The sequence below is a fragment of the Hyperolius riggenbachi genome, chromosome 4 (genome assembly GCF_040937935.1).
Source record: "Hyperolius riggenbachi isolate aHypRig1 chromosome 4, aHypRig1.pri, whole genome shotgun sequence".
Lineage (NCBI taxonomy): Eukaryota > Metazoa > Chordata > Amphibia > Anura > Hyperoliidae > Hyperolius > Hyperolius riggenbachi.
This window is the reverse complement of record NC_090649.1, coordinates 476020917-476036597: the sequence shown is the minus strand read 5'-3', so window position 1 is coordinate 476036597 and position 15681 is coordinate 476020917. Positions and strand designations below refer to the sequence as shown.

At 46.0% G+C, this 15681-nt stretch overlaps 1 protein-coding gene across 1 annotated transcript; it reads left to right on the top strand.

Moving 5' to 3' along the window:
* Nucleotides 1-103: 103 nt before the first annotated feature.
* On the top strand, nt 104-15395 carry NSL1 (NSL1 component of MIS12 kinetochore complex). The gene is made up of 6 exons (XM_068232941.1): nt 104-1401; nt 5571-5646; nt 8452-8582; nt 10152-10206; nt 12344-12411; nt 14989-15395. The coding sequence occupies exons 1-6, from the start codon at nt 121-123 to the stop codon at nt 15268-15270; spliced, it is 1893 nt and encodes a 630-aa protein (XP_068089042.1). The 5' UTR covers nt 104-120; the 3' UTR covers nt 15271-15395.
* Nucleotides 15396-15681: the final 286 nt, after the last annotated feature.

The following is a 15681-nucleotide window of genomic DNA, read 5'->3' as shown; positions in this document are numbered from 1 at the left end:
TTATGTGAGAAGGTCTCTTCACAGATCAGCCGGAACCACCGTGCGGTGCACAAGTTCCCTGACGGGAGGATTTGCAAACTGGACTTCCGGTGTGAGAGGTTTTTTTCGTTTATTTGGAGAATGGCGGTAAATATTGACAAGCCGATGCGGAGAAGTCTCCGGCTGTCGGGGAAGGATGAGTTTCCTGTCCCAGCCGCAAGAATCGCCGCACACCCCGCCGAGCCCAATGCAGGGACCCCTGCTGGGAGAGTGACTGAGGACTCTGGAGGGAAAATGTCTGGGAAGTCTGGTGGAAGGTTGACTAGAAACTCTGGTGGAAAAGTGACCCAGGACTCTGGAGCAGATGTGCCTATGGACTCTGGTGGGAAGCTGCCTAGGAACTCTGGTGGAAAAAAGACTGAGGACTCAGTTGGGAAAAGGTCTAGGAACTCTGGTGGAAAAGTGACCCAGGACTCTGGAGCCGATGTGCCCGTGGACTCTGGTGGGAAGCTGCCTAGGAACTCTGGTGGGACAATGTCTAGGAATTCTGGTGGTGGGAAATTGTCTAGGAATTCTGGTGGTAAGGGGTTGCCTGTAGACTCAGGAGGTGGTGTGACTGTAGACTCTGACAGAGGAGTGACTGTGGGCTCTGGTGAAAAGTTGCCTGTAGACTCTGGAGAAGATGTGCCTATGGACTCTGGAGGAGATGTGCCAGTGGATTCTGATGCAGAGTTCTCTACTACAACTAAAAGAAGAAGTCATGAGGTTGCTGTATCTCCAAGAATGACCAGAATTAGATCTTGTGAAAAAGTTCAATCTGCTAGTAAAAGAGAAACTGGTTCCTCCATTGTAACCAGAGGAAGACGTTCTAAAGAGGTTGAGGCCTCCACAGTTTTGAAGGAAAGGGAAAATGTGGTATCCATATCGCCAAATCGTAAACAACCTGAAGGAGAAAGTGATGTAACGGGAAAAACAGATAACAATCCAGCTGAATCATCCCCAGCCTCTGAAAGGAGGTCTAGTAATGTAGCTGGACCCTCAGGGCTCAGCAGAGTGGTGGACAGTGAAGTGGCAGGCTGTTCCAGTGGATTGGGAGGAAGCAACCAACCTTTACCTGCTAGCGGGAGTGGAGTAATGGATAAGAAAGCTGAACCTAGTAGGATGAGTGATGGAAAAAAGACTTGCAAATTGGTGACCTCCAGTGTACAGAAGTCAAAAGGCTCTAGTGTTGAGAACCCGCCAGGTGCCATTTTGCCCAATACAAGCACTGCTGCGTCCAGAGACTATAAGGTGCATTGCACATCTAAGCAGCTCCTGGAGGAGGTGTTGTCAATGTGCACCGGAATCTGCAAAGGACTTGTAGATTCTCAGTCATATCTCAGTGGAGAGCAGAAGCAGCAGTTTCACAGTAACTTTGTCAGGGTGAGAAACATTTTTGTCATAACAAATATTTCATATTTGAATCGATTACGATTCTATTTACGATCCGATGAAATCCGACATGTCTGATCAGGATTTGATTCAATTCGATTTGCCATTGCAAAACAATGGCAAATCGAATTGAATCGAAACCCGATCGGACATGTCGGATTTCATCGGATCATAAATAGAATCGTAATCGAATCGTATAAAGAATCGTATTGTGTAGATGGGGCTTTAGACTGGCAGCTATATTTGGCTATGTCTTGGGTAAAGACAGTAGATTGTGTGCCCCTCTGAGGACAGTCTGTGACATGACTTTGTACTCTGTAAAGTGCTGCAGATGATGTCAGTGCTATATAAATACATAATAATAATAATATGGTAGGACATTAGACTATGACTATGGTAGGATTACCCTGTGATTTCCTCTGAGGACACTCAGTGACATGACTATGTACTCTGTAAAGTACTGCAAGTGAAGAATAGTCCAATGTTAGTTGTGGAGCAGAAATGCAGTCATCACACCAACAAAAAATTATTCGGGCAATACCTTTAACCTGCTGGGCGGTCTGGACGAGCTCAGCTCGTCCAGTACCGCCGGAGCCTGCTGCTCAGGCCCTGCTGGGCTGATTTGGCTCAAATAAAAAGCAGCACACGCAGCCGGCACTTTGCCAGCCGCGTGTGCTGCCTGATCGCCGCTGCAGTGCGGCGATCCGCCGCATGCAGCGGCGAAAGAGGGTCCCCCCAGCCGCCTGAGCCCAGCGTAGCCGGAACAAAAAGTTCCGGCCAGCGCTAAGGGCTGGATCGGAGGCGGCTGACGTCAGGACGTCGAGTGACGTCCATGACGTCACTCCGCTCGTCGCCATGGCGACGAGGTAAGCGAAACACGGAAGGCCGCTCATTGCGGCCTTCCGTGTTACTTCTGGCCGCCGGAGGCGATCGGAAGAACGCCTCCGGAGCGCCTTCTAGTGGGCTTTCATGCAGCCAACTTTCAGTTGGCTGCATGAAATAGTTTTTTTTTTATTGAAAAAAAAACCCTCCCGCAGCCTCCCTGGCGATCTTAATAGAACGCCAGGCAGGTTAATAACTAACTGTACCTAGTTAATTGCAAGCTTTTGAAATGTTACTTTTTTTTTTTCTTCCAGCCTTACACAGAGCTGGGTCAGAACTATACAACAGTAAATGTAACATACAGAGTTTGATATCATTCTTTAGGCTCAGTCTTACATTGCATGGTTTGTACATGTCCATACTGCTCCTGGTCGATAATGGGATCGATTTTCCTGTGATAACTTTGAAAAGGAGCAGATCGAACATGACGGAAATAATCAGAATCAGAACATGATGGAAATAATCTGATTCCCATTGATCGGACAGGAAATAACATTGTGTGTACTTAGCATTAAGGTCCGAACACACGCCGGACTGCAGGAAACGACGGGTCCGTCCCCGTCGTCACCTCCTGCTGGGCGTGTTTTCAGCAGACAGTACGGCGTGTGTACAGTCTGTCGGCAGACTGATACGGCTGGTTCTGAGCGATCCGCCTGGCTGATCGCTCAGAAACAGCCGTATCAGTCTGCAGACAGACTGTACACACGCTGGACTGTCGCTGGAATGCCCGCCCAGCGGGAGGTGACGACGGACCCGTCGTTTCCTGCAGTCCGGCGTGTGAACAGACCTTTAGTGTTAAAATGTCAGGCAGTCTGTCTGTGTAAGCCTGCAAGGACACCGGCTAAATGGCGTTACGTTTCATACATTCTCATAGCCCAGGTTTTCTGTTCAAGCCTTTGTTTAGAGTTTCAAACATTTTCAGAAATGTTGTTTTCAAATGTTCGCTTCCCCTAACCCCACCCCCCGAATTCCCCTTAGAATGGTAATTTTCAGGTTCCATGTGCTGTGGGCGCGTTTGTTAAAATGTTCTCCTAGTGGGTTGTCCTTCCTTTTGTGTTTCGCTGTGTAGCGGTGCATATTTATGCTCTTCTGTACTGTTTGATTAGTTTCCTCAATGTGTAGAACTCTAACCGGGCATTTTGTGCCGCTTAAAGGACAACTGAAGTAAGAGGGATATAGAGGGTGCTATATTTATTTCCTTTTAACCACGTCCCCTCCAAAGGTTTTCCCCTTTAAAAAAACAGCGTGGCTACGTCCCTGCAATGAGATATGGGATTTTGCATTGGCGTTATGATTCTTTCCGGATTTTAGGGTCTAAAACCGGTGCAATTTTTTTTGCACCCTTTCAGACCCTAAAACCTGGAAAAAAATCATGCTGCCAGGGAGATCTGCAGCAGCCCCAGCAATCACTCACCTCCCTGGCTCCAGCGCTGCAGTTATGCCTCCATCCTCCGGGTGGCGCTGCAACTCTAAAGTGAGATTGCCGGCTGTCGTCATGATGACAGCCGACAATCTCACCAGGAGGAAGCAGAGCCCCGGAGGAGAGGAAGAAGAATGCTGGCCGACGTTGGGATCCCCGGGAGGTACCAAGTTGCCTGGCTATCGTGCTGACCCTCTGGCTGCCTCTAAAACTTTTAGCCATAGCCCCTGAACAAGCATGCAGCAGATCAGGTGCTTCTGACGTTCTTGTTAAATCTGACGATTAGCTGCATGCTTGTTTCTGGTGTTATTCAGTCACTACTGCAGCCAAAGAGATCAGCAGGGCTGCCAGGCAACTGGGATTGTTAAAATATGGCAGCTATCCATAGTCTTCTCACTTCAGTTGTCCTTAGATTGCATATACCACGTTTGATGTACATGTATATGCTCCCCGGAAGTGAAAAGCACCAGTACACTTAGGCACAGGATCTCGCTGGCAGCGGCAGCAGAAGGACACAGAAGCATGTCATTGTTCTGTTGTCCTATTTTTTAGAAAAACCGCCTCGGTTTCTCCTTTAACCTCCTTGGTGGTACAATAAATCCACCAGGGGGGCAGCGCAGCACTTTTTTTTTTTTTTTTTTTTTTTTTTTTATAAAGCATGTAGCTAGCCTAGCGCTAGCTACATGCTTCCCCCCCTCCCTTTGCCATCCCTCCCACCCCTCCGATCGCCGCAGGCTTCCCCGTCGCCATGGCGCCCATCGCGATAAAGTCATCGTCGTCGTGACATCAGCGGGTGTTCCGATCCACCCCTCAGCGCTGCCTGCCACTGATTGGCCAGGCAGCGTAAGGGGTCTGGGGGAGGGGGGGCGGGTAGCGGCGGCGATCGTTATGCACACGCAGCTAGCAAAGTGCTAGCTGCGTGTAGCAAAGAAAAAATTATGTAAATCGGCCCAGCAGGGCCTGAGCGGCACCCTCCGGCGGCTTACCCTGTGTCACACACGAGGTTACCGCCAAGGAGGTTAAAGAGGAACTCCAGTGAAAATTATAATGAAAAAGTGCCTAATTTTTACAATCATGCTTTATAAATGATTCGGTCAGTGTTTGCTCATTGTAAAATATTTTCTCTACTTTCTACACATTCTGACATTTCTCACTGGCGGCGACATCTTTACTGCTGGCAGGTGATGTCTGTGGAAATAGATGATGCATCTTTTGTAGTAGGAAAAGGAATAGATTTCTCATGGGAAAGGGGATATCAGCTACTGATTGGGATGAAGTTCAATCCCTGGTTACGTTTTCTCTTTAAGTCTCTGTATGTTACATTCACATTTGTATGTTTCTGATCCAGGTCTGTATGATACCGTAAGGTTTTGAAAGCCTGTAATTAACTGTGTACTGTTAGTCATTAAGGTATCACTGGAATCAACGTATGAGCTGTAAAGTGCTGCAGAAGAGGTCACTGCTATTTAAAGTGAACCAGAGACGAAGCACCCTCATGTATTTTACCATATATATCAATGTGAACATGACAGTAAACACCTACCCTGCTTTTTGTTTCATTCTTCACTGCTAAATCTGCCTGTTATCAGCTCTGATAAGAATCCCCGACTGAGCATTCAGTCATTGAGTCAGTCTTCTGTGATGTCGTTTCAAGCCCAAGCCTGCCCCCTTGTGGCTCTGCTTTGCTGCTTGGAGGATAAATAGCAGGAAAGCAGAGCAACAAGGGGGCATCTCTGGTTCTCTTTAAATGCATAATGTTTATGATTTTCCAAAGTTGACCATGTTTTTGCAGTAAGTGGACACATTCCCAGTGTTGTTTTGCCTGTGTTTTGTTTTTACACTTTGTTTGCTTTTCCAGGACTTTGAATCAGCCTTTCAAGAGAATGTCACCATTAAAGGGCTGCCATGGCACGATGCACCGGATAAAGATTCTGGTAAGAATACATGGGGACTGCCTTAGTTATTTCACAACTCCTCTTCTATTGTCAGCATATACAATAGAATCCCTTCATAATAAAGGAGTCGGGCAAATTTGTGTTTTATATTACAATATGTTATACGCCACCACATAAAGTATAGTATAGTCCCTTAAAGGAGTCATCAATCAATGCTACCCCCAGTACTACTTAACGGAGGTTTCCTTCAGACCCTGGCAGCCGCTATGTCCCTCGCTGCAGCTCCACTCTACGCCGCTGGCTTCCAGTCCCCAACGGTGCCTCGCCAGGTGTCCTCTACTGCGCGACCGCCGCTGTCCATAACCTCCACGGGGTCCAGAGCGTACTGCGCAGTACACCCCGGGCCATGTGGAGGTGATTGACGCAGGCACAGTAGAGGATGACCTGGAGGTTGTTCTGTGCGCAATCGGGGACAGGGAGGCAGCAGCGGAGAGTGGCGCTGCACCGAGGGACATAGCAGCTGCCAGGGGCTGGGGGACGCCCCGGGTAAGTAGTACTGGGGTAAGCATTATCTGATTGACTCCTCTAATTCAGGCAATAATTGGGAGTCATTTTTCTTTTCAGTGCTTCAGCGAGCGAGCACAGAACGGTGCCTAAGCTAGATCAAAATGCACAGTGCTCAATATGCAGGGATTTACATGTAATAATCATGCAACAGCTTGCAGAGGAAGCATAGGTCTCACCGGTGCCTAACTGCTCATTCTCTGACCAATTCGGTAATCCCTCTGTGTTCTGATGTCACCCTAAAAAGGGCTACACAAACTGGTCACCAAGCAAAGGGTTTTTTTTTTTTGTTTGTTTGTTTTGTTTTTAAATAAATGTATCCCAATCTGGAAGTTTTTTTGTTGCTGATATTGATCAGTTATCATTGATCAGCTAACAATGCTATCAGTGATTCCAGTGAGCAACCAAAATATGTAATCAAATGTTTTTTTTTTAATTACATTTTTTTTCAACCAACCATGTATGGCTGGCTTAAAGAGAAACTGTATCCAAGAATTTAACTTCATCCCAATCAGTAGCCGATACCCCCTTTCCCATGAGAAATCTTTTCCTTTTCTCAAACGGATCATCAGAGGGCTCTGTATGGCTGATATTGTGGTAAAACCCCTCCCACAGTGTGATGTCAGGACCATGGTTCTGATATCACACTGTGGGAGCCTTGTTGCATTGTGGGAAATAACAGCTGTTTCCAACTGCCAAAAAAGCAAGCAGCAACTTCTTCTACTGACATCACCTGCCAGCAGTAAAAATGTCTCCTCGGGGAGAGGAAATATTTTACAATGGGCAAGCACTGACTAAATCATTTATACATAATTGTAAAAATGGTCCACTTTTTTATTCCATTATTTTCACTGGAGTTCCTCTATAAGAATTCTAATTGGTTGATTTGAGCAGCTGCTCCACATTTGCATCAGTTTTCTTTGCACCTGAATTGATAAGTCAGGCTGTGTACACCTAGAAGGGCAGCTGGATAGTGTACTGATTAAAGGGAACCTGAGATGGGGCCGCAAACGAAAATATATAGATACCTGGGGCTTCCCCCGGCCTGATCACTCTCACGCCATCCTCGTCTGACTCCCTGTTCGCCCGCAATTGGCCCTGGAATGTCCTCCAGTCCGGGGCCAACTGCACATGCGCGGCCTGACCCACTTTCCTGCTGCGTTCATGTGGCCAGGAGCATTCTGCTGCCCAGCACTACGCTCCTGGCAATGGGAGCGAGACAAGGGAGAGCACCTGGGCAGACTGCGCCGACTGGAGGATTTTCCTGGGCCAATTGCGGGTGAACAGGGAGTCAGAAGAGGGCAGCAGGGGAGCAATCAGCCTGGGGGGGGATAGAGGAAACCCCAGATGTATGTATGTATGTATATGTGTGTACACACACACACACGATCCAGCAGTGGCTGGATAGTGTACTGGTTAAAGAGACACTGAAGCGAAAAAAAAACTATGATATTATGATTTGTATGTGTAGTACAGCTAAGAAATAAAACATTAAGATCAGACACATCAGTCTAATTGCTTCCAGTACAGGAAGAGTTAAGAAACTCCAGTTGTTATCTCTATACAAAAAAGCCATTATCTCTAGGACTTTCAAAGTCATGGAGAGGGCTGTTTTCTGACTTTTATTATCTCAACTGTTAGTTAACTATTTACTTTTCCTCTGGCAGAGGAGAGGTCATTAGTTCACAGACTGCGCTGAAAGAATCATTTTGAATGCTAAGTGTTGTGTAATCTGCACATATTAGTTAATGATGCAATGTTAGAAAAAACACTATATACCTGAAAATAAAAATATGAGAATATTTTCTTTGCTGCTAATCTTCTAGTAATTATTCATAGTACACATCCAATTCATTATATCATATATTTTTTTTCGCTTCAGTGTCTCTTTAAGGACTCTGCCTCTGGCACAGGAGACCAGGGATTGAATCTCTGCTCTGCCTGTTCAGTAAGCCAGCACCTATTCAGTAGGAGGCCAAAGGCAAGTCTCCCTAACACTGCTACAGCCTATAGAGCGCGCCCTAGTGGTTGCAGCTCTAGCGCTTTGAGTCTGCCAGGAGAAAAGCGCAATATAAATGTTATTTGTCTTGTCAGGATTAGAGCCTTTGACCAGGGTTTGAATCCCAGCTCAAGCCAGTACGTAAAACAGTATGGAGTCTTTGGGCAAGGCTCGTAGTTATCCTGGTTGCCAATGGAGCACCATGAGTCTGCCAGGAGAAAAGCGCGTTATAAATGTTACGTATCTTGTATAGAACCTTATTTATGTTTTTCTGCCAACAGAACCTGATATAAAGATACTAGAAGACCAGCTGGACGATGCCATGGTTGACACGGCGCTGAAGAGGAAGCGATATCCTCGGAAGATCCTGGGCCACTTTGTAAAAGCATTGAAAACGGAGCGGGAAATACTGGTATGTGTGCCGAGGGAACAGATCACCTCGCCCTCTCTGCTGCTGGAGTCCATGTCTCTGCTGTATGGGGTGTAACATTGTTGTGGAGAAAACAGCTGACCTTACCAAGCACTTAGCAAAATGTCAATTCATAAAAGCAGTTACCGCATGAAAAGGTGAAATTACTGAGCAGTGAGATAAATTACCTATTAGTGCACACATGTCCGTTCATAAAGCAGACAACAAGCGGTAAAGCCACAAAGCAATACCGTCTACTTTGAAGTGGTGAAAAGAGTGCAGAGTCTGTGGAGGAGCCGTGACTCACAAGCAGGAGCAGGGAGCCAATAGAAACAGCCCCTGCTCTCCTGCAAGTCTGAATGTTGGAATCTGATAGGACCTGCAGCCTTCGCCGGCAGGACAAGCTTTCAGGGCCCATTTCCACTGGAGCGGAAACCATTCCGAATCCGCAGAGTTTCCCCGCAGGCAAATCGCGCGGGGAAACTCTGCCTTTGGAAACTGGCGCCGCCGACCGAATCGCTTACCCTAGCGACTTCAGCCGACACTGGCCACACATTTCGCGTGGGAGGCTGGGAATCCCATAGCCATGCATGGCACGTCTTCTGGGATTCGACTGCGACCCCGCACACCCGGAAGTGCCGCCGCGCGCCTCACTGACGCGTGTGGCAACAAGTGGAAACGGGCCCTAAAACCCCCCAGGCAGCAGCAGAGCAAGATCGAAACAAAATGTGAATGTCTGTTTAACCTCTTGGGTTCCTGTTTGAAGAGGTGTAGGAGCTAGTGGGGAAAATAACCTAAGCATGGCCTGTGTAAAGTTTCTTGGAAGTTCTTCTAAGCTGTGGCAATTAAATAAAATGTTAATAGAGACTAATAGACAGATTCAGGGCAATCGGAGGCAGTATAACAAAACATGTACATATAAAGTGATGTCTGCACGGAACAGCTTGTAACTCTCTTCTGCTGTTACTAACAGGTTTTTGTCAATGGGCTTCGATAATTCACGAAACTTTTACCGCACTTGTGACATTTTTTATGAACTAGCATACAAAAGTCTGAAATGCAGAATGCAGAATTTTCCCAGCCAGATTTTTTTTTTTTTTTTTTTTTTTTTTTTTTTTGCACAGCCTTTTTTTGAATGGTCCCTAATGCTCAGTACAGATGGTCAGTGAGATGGAAATAGCTCCGGTTTGGAATTTGGCCAAACAAATTCACTTTTGGCCTGAAAACTGCACATTAAACAGAACCTGAGATGCGAGACCCATGGAAGCTGCCATATGTATTTCCTCTTAAACAATACCAGTTGCCTGGCAGCCCTGCTGATCTATTTTGCTGCAGTAGTGTCTGAATAGCACTTGAAACAAGAATGCAGCTAATCTTGTCAGATCTGACAATGTCAGAAACAGCTGATCTGCTGCATGCTTGTTCAGGGGCTATGGCTAAAACTTTTAGAGGCAGAGGATCAGGACAGCCAGGCAAATGGCATTGCTTAACAGGAAATAATTAAGTCAGCCTGCTCTCCATGTCCCTCTTACCTTGGTGTTGATGCATTGTGTGTGTTTTGTTCTCTTGCAGAACCAATACAAGCCAGTTGTGAATCCAGAAAAAGTCTCGCTTGATCCAGCACTGGGTGAGTGACAGGGACACTTTCTGTATTTATTGGGCTATTGAGCTTGTGAGCCACATCCGAAGTGATACGTCTCTCCCTACGGGCAACACATGATTTATTTCTGTCATTGTACAATGGAGGCAGTTATGCATGGCGGTAGCTGTGCCGCATCACATTACAGGTATCGCCAAACGGAACTTGTGCCCATGAGAGGCAGGACACGGGCATCTGAGCCACTGATAACAATCCACGGCAGACCAGTCATCTTCCGTCCACACTGTGGAATTCATTCACATATTTTTTTTTTTTTTTTTTTTTTACGTGGCTTGTCAACTTTATTGGTGTAAAGTACAAAAAATAAAACTGATTCAGAAAATGTTTACTAAAGTATTATCTCCCTTTATCTTTGTTTCATCTTGTTTATATAAAAGCTTTTTAAAGCTAATGGGAGTATTAAAAAAAAAAAAAAAAAAAAAAGCAGATACCTACCTAAGGAGAGGGAAGGCTCTGGGTCCTAATGCGCCTCTCCTCTCTTCTCCTGGTGCCCTCGTTGCGGTGGCAGCTCCTCTGTTTAAAACCCCCGCTGCAGGGGCTTCGGGAGCCGAGTTCTCCCGAAGGCAGGAGGGTGCTTGCGCATGTGCAGTATGGAGCGGCCCATCTTCGGGAGCACTTGGGCTCCTGAAGACTTCTGAAGCCTCCCTTCAGCTGCAGAGAGAGCAGCATTTGACTGATTTAGTCACACTGCTGCGGGAGAGAAGAGGGGAGGCTCTATAGTAATCAGAGCCTTCCCTCTCCCTAGGTAAGTATCTGGCTTTAAAAAAAAAAAAAGTTTTTCAAACAAAACAAAATCCACTTTTACCTCGGCCTTCCTCCAGCCCCTGGTGGCCCTTTCCTCCAGCCCTGCCTGGTCGGCTTCTCGTGCGTTCCATGGAGGGGGTCACGTGATTTGGTCTGATCTGGTTATTAGGATGTTTGTTTGTTTTTTGGTTTTTTTTCTGTTTTTTTTTTTTTTTTTTTTTTGAGCCTGGACCTTCCTTTTAAGACCACAAACAAAATAGTGCTGAAAATAATGCAAGAAAGTAAAACAATATTGTAGTTATGTCATTAAGGTTAGGTGAAATCCCCCCCCCCCCCCCTCCCATATAAAATGTCCCGTCCCGTGTCTTTCCCCCAACCCCGATGTAGTATACTTCACCTGTCCATGTCCGCCGCTGGCTCTGTCTTCGTACACGCGTCCCATTCGCTCATGTTATGCCGGCAACCACATGGGGTGCATGCCGGCGGCAGACATAAACAGGTAAAGTATACTACATCGGGGGGGGGGGGGGGTGCATTTTACAGTAGCGGGGACAGCGCTGGTTTTCCGTCGTTGTTCCTGATATCGCACAACTTTAACGGCGCGCACCCGATCGAGCAAGTCGGCCCTACATCTCGCAGCACGTCCGACTGAAACATGCGGCTTGTTTCAGCATGAAATTGGTCACGTCGTCGATTGGGCAAGCTCATGGCAGCACCGATTTTCATCCGATTCAATAATCGTTATAGAATCAGATGGTCCATTGGCTGCCAAGTCTCCTGATGTATGGCCGCCTTAACAAACTGCACTCACCTGGGGCTTCTTCCAGCTCCTGGCAGTCGATTGGTGCCCTCGGTGCGGCTCCTCTCCCTCCTGGCGTCCAGCGGTGAAGAAGCCGACCTCGCCAGGTTGGCTTCCGTTCGCTCCACGGCGGGGGGTCAACGTGGTGTAGGGATGTCATTGGGTCTCTACTGCGCAGGCGCAGCACTACTGTGCTTGCGCAGCAGAGACCCGATGACGTCACGTACACCACGTGACGCGCGCCGTGGAGCGCACATGACGCCGACCCGGAAGCCGACCTGGCGAGGTCGGCTTCTTCACCGCTGGACGTCCGGAGGGAGAGGAGCTGCACCGAGGGCACCAATTGACTGCCAGGAGCTGGAAGAAGCCCCAGGTGAGTGCAGTTTTTTTTTTTTTTTTTTAAGCAGTGCGGATCTTCCCTTTAAAGAGTTTTTATAGATGAGGGTGAGAAGTGACGAGAGGTTTTGTGATGATCAGACAGGGATTTGCTATGTTCTGTTTAGGAACTGTGGTCTGTAACTATACATGTCATGTATTTACTCTGCTTCCATGACTCCACAGAACTCCGCATGAAGGAGATCAGCTCCAGAACTGCCGTCATTACTCAGCAGATCCATGAAACCAAAAAGGTAAAAAAACTGATTACAGTAAAATCTCTAGAAACTGTAAAAATATCTCCCCACCCCTTCCACCGCACAGTAGATACCTAGCCGCACGGTTTAAAGGACAACTGAAGTGAGAAGTATATGGAGGCTGACATTTTTATTTCATTTTCAACAATACCAGTTGCCCGGCAGCCCTGCTGATCTATTTGGCTGCAGTAGTGTCTGAATAACACCACAAACAAGCATGCAGCTAATCTTATCAGATCCGACAATAATGTCAGTAAGGGCTTGTTCACACTACAAGATCTTTTCTAAGCTCTTTGTGATTTTAAAAGCTCTTGCTGATGTTATCCTATGTGTGTGTTCACACTGGAGCGATGTGAATTTATAAAATCCCACATAGCATTGCATTAGCAGGAGCTTTTAAAATCTCTAGTGTTTAAAAAGCTCTTGTGTGATTTGGCCCTAACACCTGATCTGCTGCATGCTGGTTCAGGGGCTATGGCTAAAAGTATTACAGGCAGAGGATCAGCAGGATAGCCAGGCAACTGGTATTGTTTTAAGTGGACCTGAACTCACAACTTCCTCTCTGCTCTAAAAGATAAGCAACAGCAGAATAACCTTTAGGCCCCATTCACACTTAAAAGTGCAAAACCTTGCGTGCGGGAGTAATTTTTCTGCGGAAAAACCACGACACTGCAGCGTTTTTTTTGTTTGTTTTTTTTTTCCCCTGCGATCGCATTTAGCGCTTCTATAGCATTGAAACGCAATCGCTGGGAAATCGCCTGAAAATGGAGAGCAGGGTAGGTGTTTTCTCTAATGTTCCCACTGATCTATGTGGTAAAATACATGAGGGTGCTTCGTCTCTGGTTCACTTGAAAGCTGCAGAAAAATAAAATTTGCAGGGGACTATCATAAAGCTTAATTCACATTGCAGCCACTAGATGGTGCAATAGTGTAACTTGATTACATATTGTTCAGAGACCGAGGATTCAATTCACAAAGCGTGCAGTAAAGCAGAAGACAACAGATTTTATTGAACAGTTTGTGAAATGTCAATTCACTGAGGCCTGGGCTACACTAGCACAGATGGAAAACTCATCCGTGGAATGGATCAGTTTTTAATGGCATCAGTTTTCCATCTCCAACGCTCCATTAGCACGCGGTCAATGCGACGCATCTGTCGATCCGGAAAAATCACTGCAGACCCAAACTTGTGGTCCGTCCAGCGGATCGTGCAGAACTGACCACTGTGAACAGTTCCATAGGTTAACATTGGATGTGTTCCGTTAGGATCCGCTTAGTCTGTTATTTAGTTCCAGTGTGGCCCGGGCCTAGAGGTGGCCACACACCATACAATTAAAAAATCAAATTTTTCACCAATTCTATAACTTCGATCGGTTGTCCCAAAAAATATAAATCTGATCGAATGTCCTGTTCTGTTTTTTTTGGGAGATTACATAGTTACATAGTTATTTTGGTTGAAAAAAGACATACGTCCATCGAGTTCAACCAGTACAAAGTACAACACCAGCCCGTCCCCCACATACCCCTGTTGATCCAGAGGAAGGCGAAAAAACCCTTACAAGGCATGGTCCAATTAGCCCCAAAAGGGAAAAATTCCTTCCCGACTCCAGATGGCAATCAGATAAAATCCCTGGATCAACATCATTAGGCATTACCTAGTAATTGTAGCCATGGATGTCTTTCAACGCAAGGAAAGCATCTAAGCCCCCTTTAAATGCAGGTATAGAGTTTGCCATAACGACTTCCTGTGGCAATGCATTTCACATCTTAATCACTCTTACTGTAAAGAACCCTTTCCTAAATAAATGGCTAAAACGTTTTTCCTCCATGCGCAGATTGTGTCCTCTAGTCCTTAGAGAAGGCCTAGGGACAAAAAGCTCATCCGCCAAGCTATTTTATTGCCCTCTGATGTATTTATACATTAAACATGTCGGAAATTTCAAACCAACTTTATCAAGAATTGTATGGTGTGTGATAGATTGTCAATTACTTGATGTACAGTTCCAATCAAATTTTTTTTCTGAACTTTCAATTATTGTATTCATGATTGGGGAAAAATTGTCAGATTTTTGAATTGTTACAATCAGTCAGAAAAATTGATTGCTATTCTTGAATTGAACAGATATTTAAAAAAAATGTGTAGTTTGTAGGGCCACCTTTAGGCTGTTACCACATGGAAAACTGAAATGACCAACTAGTGAGGTATATATCTCAATAAATATCAGTTCACAAAGGTTAGAGCACTGAGGTGAATACTCGCACATGTAAATATTTTATGCTGCCGTTCCAGAGATTACCTTTGCTCACAGGTCTCTGGATCACGTGACTTTTATAAAGTATAGAGCTGCCAGCAGAGTGGAAGTTTGGGGATTATTATTTTTACACGGGTGACATTTGTTCGGGACAAAGGCAAGTAGGATCACTATATGGGCAATAAAGTTTGGAGAAGAGGGGTAACTTTTTTTTGTAACTGTATGTTACAAGAAAATTTTAATTTTGCTGTGAAATGTTCATAAATCTGTATGTATGAAAGTAACGTGTTTTTTTTTTTTTTTCCCCCGCTGTATTTACCAGGCTTTGCCAGTCCTGCTGGAGAAGGCGGAGGGATTTTCTCAGGTTCTCAGTCTCCAGCCCGTCGTGGAGGAATCGCAGATGCGGAGAGACATTTTCTCGAGCCGTGTCCTGTTGGAGGACATTTCAAAGAGTATTCCAAAAGTGCTGAACACCACCCCAAATGAGAGCGGGGCCCGGGAAACTGCCCGGGCTGCCCAGAGCCTCAGAAAACGCAAAACTTCACAACCGGAGAGGCGCTTATACCCCGTCCGATCTAAGCGGAGGATCAAGGTGGATGAATGATTGTACATCAGACGCTTATTGCTACATGGGAGAGCAAAGACTGACCCGCGCATCCATGCTAATAACTTTTTTATATTTATTGTCCTGTACTGGGCTGAAAAACAAAGAGGACCTGTACCTTGTAATATAGACCTTTTGTAATCAATTTTTCTGAAAATAGCAAATTTTAATAATCATAATAATTCCATAATTTGTATAGCGCTTTTCTTCTGCAGGACTCAAAGCGCTTGCAAGGCAGCCGCTAGAGAGCACACTGAGTATGGAGGTTAGGGAGTCTCGCCCAAGAACTCCTTACTGAATAGTTGTTGGCGTACTGAACAGGAAGAGCCGAAATTTGAACCCAGGTCTCCTACGTCAGAGGCAGCGCCCTTAACCAGCACAATATCCAGCCACGCTTCTGAGCCGCTGCTT

Excerpts from the sequence above, each read along its gene's own strand:
- NSL1 (XM_068232941.1), top strand. The coding sequence starts at position 121 with ATGGCGGTAAATATTGACAAGCCGATGCGGAGAAGTCTCCGGCTGTCG. Across the intron at positions 1,402-5,570 it reads TTCACAGTAACTTTGTCAGG|GACTTTGAATCAGCCTTTCA; the intron begins GTGAGAAACATT and ends TTGCTTTTCCAG. Across the intron at positions 12,412-14,988 it reads AGATCCATGAAACCAAAAAG|GCTTTGCCAGTCCTGCTGGA; the intron begins GTAAAAAAACTG and ends TGTATTTACCAG.